Below are 1,319 nucleotides of genomic sequence, written 5' to 3' on the forward strand. Positions count from 1 at the left end.
AAAAAAAAAAAAAAAAAAAAAAAAAAAAAGCTACCCCTTTTGCAAAATAGCTAGCATCCCTAAAAATTGATGCCTAAATTTCGTAAAGAAAAAAAACCAAAACGAGAAAGTTGAGCATAGGGATGGCTTCCCACAAATCAGAATCTACTAACACCTCTCGCGCTAGATATATAACAAATAAAATAAAACAGTCCACCTACTCTGCAGGTGTACATGTAACTTCCTCCAAGCCAAACTACAAACGTGCAAAAATGAATATCATTATGTTGGTTCTAAACGTTGTTGCACTGGTCCTGGTGTTCAGGCAGTCCCTCTACTCCTTTGACTTGAAGTAAGTGCGCAAACCTTTTTTTTTTTTTTTTTACCCTACCGGCGCGTGTAACGTTAAAAAAAAAAAACGGCTGCCCGCTTGCACCTCGCAGTGGCCTTACTTGGGCGCATAGCCCGCAAAAGAGAACGAATCATTGGAACCGGGGGTGTGTTTGGAGTCACCCCCGACTAAGCGATTCGTCAGGTATAGCAGCTGCTGTACTCAAACCGGTTCGGCAAAACACCCCCCACATTCAATCGGCCGCCCCCCCCCCCTCCACTGCAGACGCCCCTCCAGCTACCCCTCCGATGGACACAAACAAACCCAAAAAAGACTGGAGCGTATTCTGGAAGCAGCACAGTGGGATCCGTTGCACGAATACGAAGAAGAATATGGACCGGACCCAGATGAAGCGTACGACTATATAAACCTCTTTTCACTCTTCCAAAGGCATCACGAACAAGAAGAAGAACAAGCAAACGAAAACCAACCCAACGCAAACCAACCAAGCGCAAACCAACCCAACGCAAACCAACCAAGCGCAAACCAACCCAACGCAAACCAACCCAACGCAAACCAACCCAACGCGCAACAACCAAACGAAGAACAAAACGAAGAACAAAACGAAGCGGAGTTTGCACAATTTGTGAACAGAGTCACTAGACTCTGGAACCAAACATTACAACATATGGTTAACGAATATGTCGGATACACAGATAGGTACTACATGGACATAGACTGGAGAGATCAAATGTGGAATGAACATTGGTTCACATATTTAGAAAGCGCACACTCAGACTTAAATAGATTTATAAATGATCATACTCTTTCCGTGGAGGCTAGGGAATGTATAGTGGAAGATTTAATGCACTGGGTCTATAGCGATTATTACAGGTGGTTCTTAAATCTAGTGAAGGAAGAATGGGACCACGAATATGTCAGACGAACAAATTCTCTCATCACGCAAGTGTGAAAAAGGGAGAAAAAAAAAAAAAAAAAAAAAAAAAAA

At 42.8% G+C, this 1,319-nt stretch overlaps 1 protein-coding gene across 1 annotated transcript; it reads left to right on the forward strand.

Moving 5' to 3' along the window:
• Positions 1-251: 251 nt before the first annotated feature.
• On the forward strand, positions 252-1,283 carry AK88_04313 (uncharacterized protein; the record flags this gene model as incomplete). Its single annotated transcript, XM_012481923.1, has 2 exons — positions 252-331; positions 596-1,283. 2 exons carry the CDS (start codon positions 252-254, stop codon positions 1,281-1,283), a joined length of 768 nt encoding a protein of 255 aa, XP_012337346.1.
• Positions 1,284-1,319: the final 36 nt, after the last annotated feature.

This window comes from Plasmodium fragile (genome assembly GCF_000956335.1).
Source record: "Plasmodium fragile strain nilgiri unplaced genomic scaffold supercont1.59, whole genome shotgun sequence".
NCBI classification, from domain to species: domain Eukaryota; phylum Apicomplexa; class Aconoidasida; order Haemosporida; family Plasmodiidae; genus Plasmodium; species Plasmodium fragile.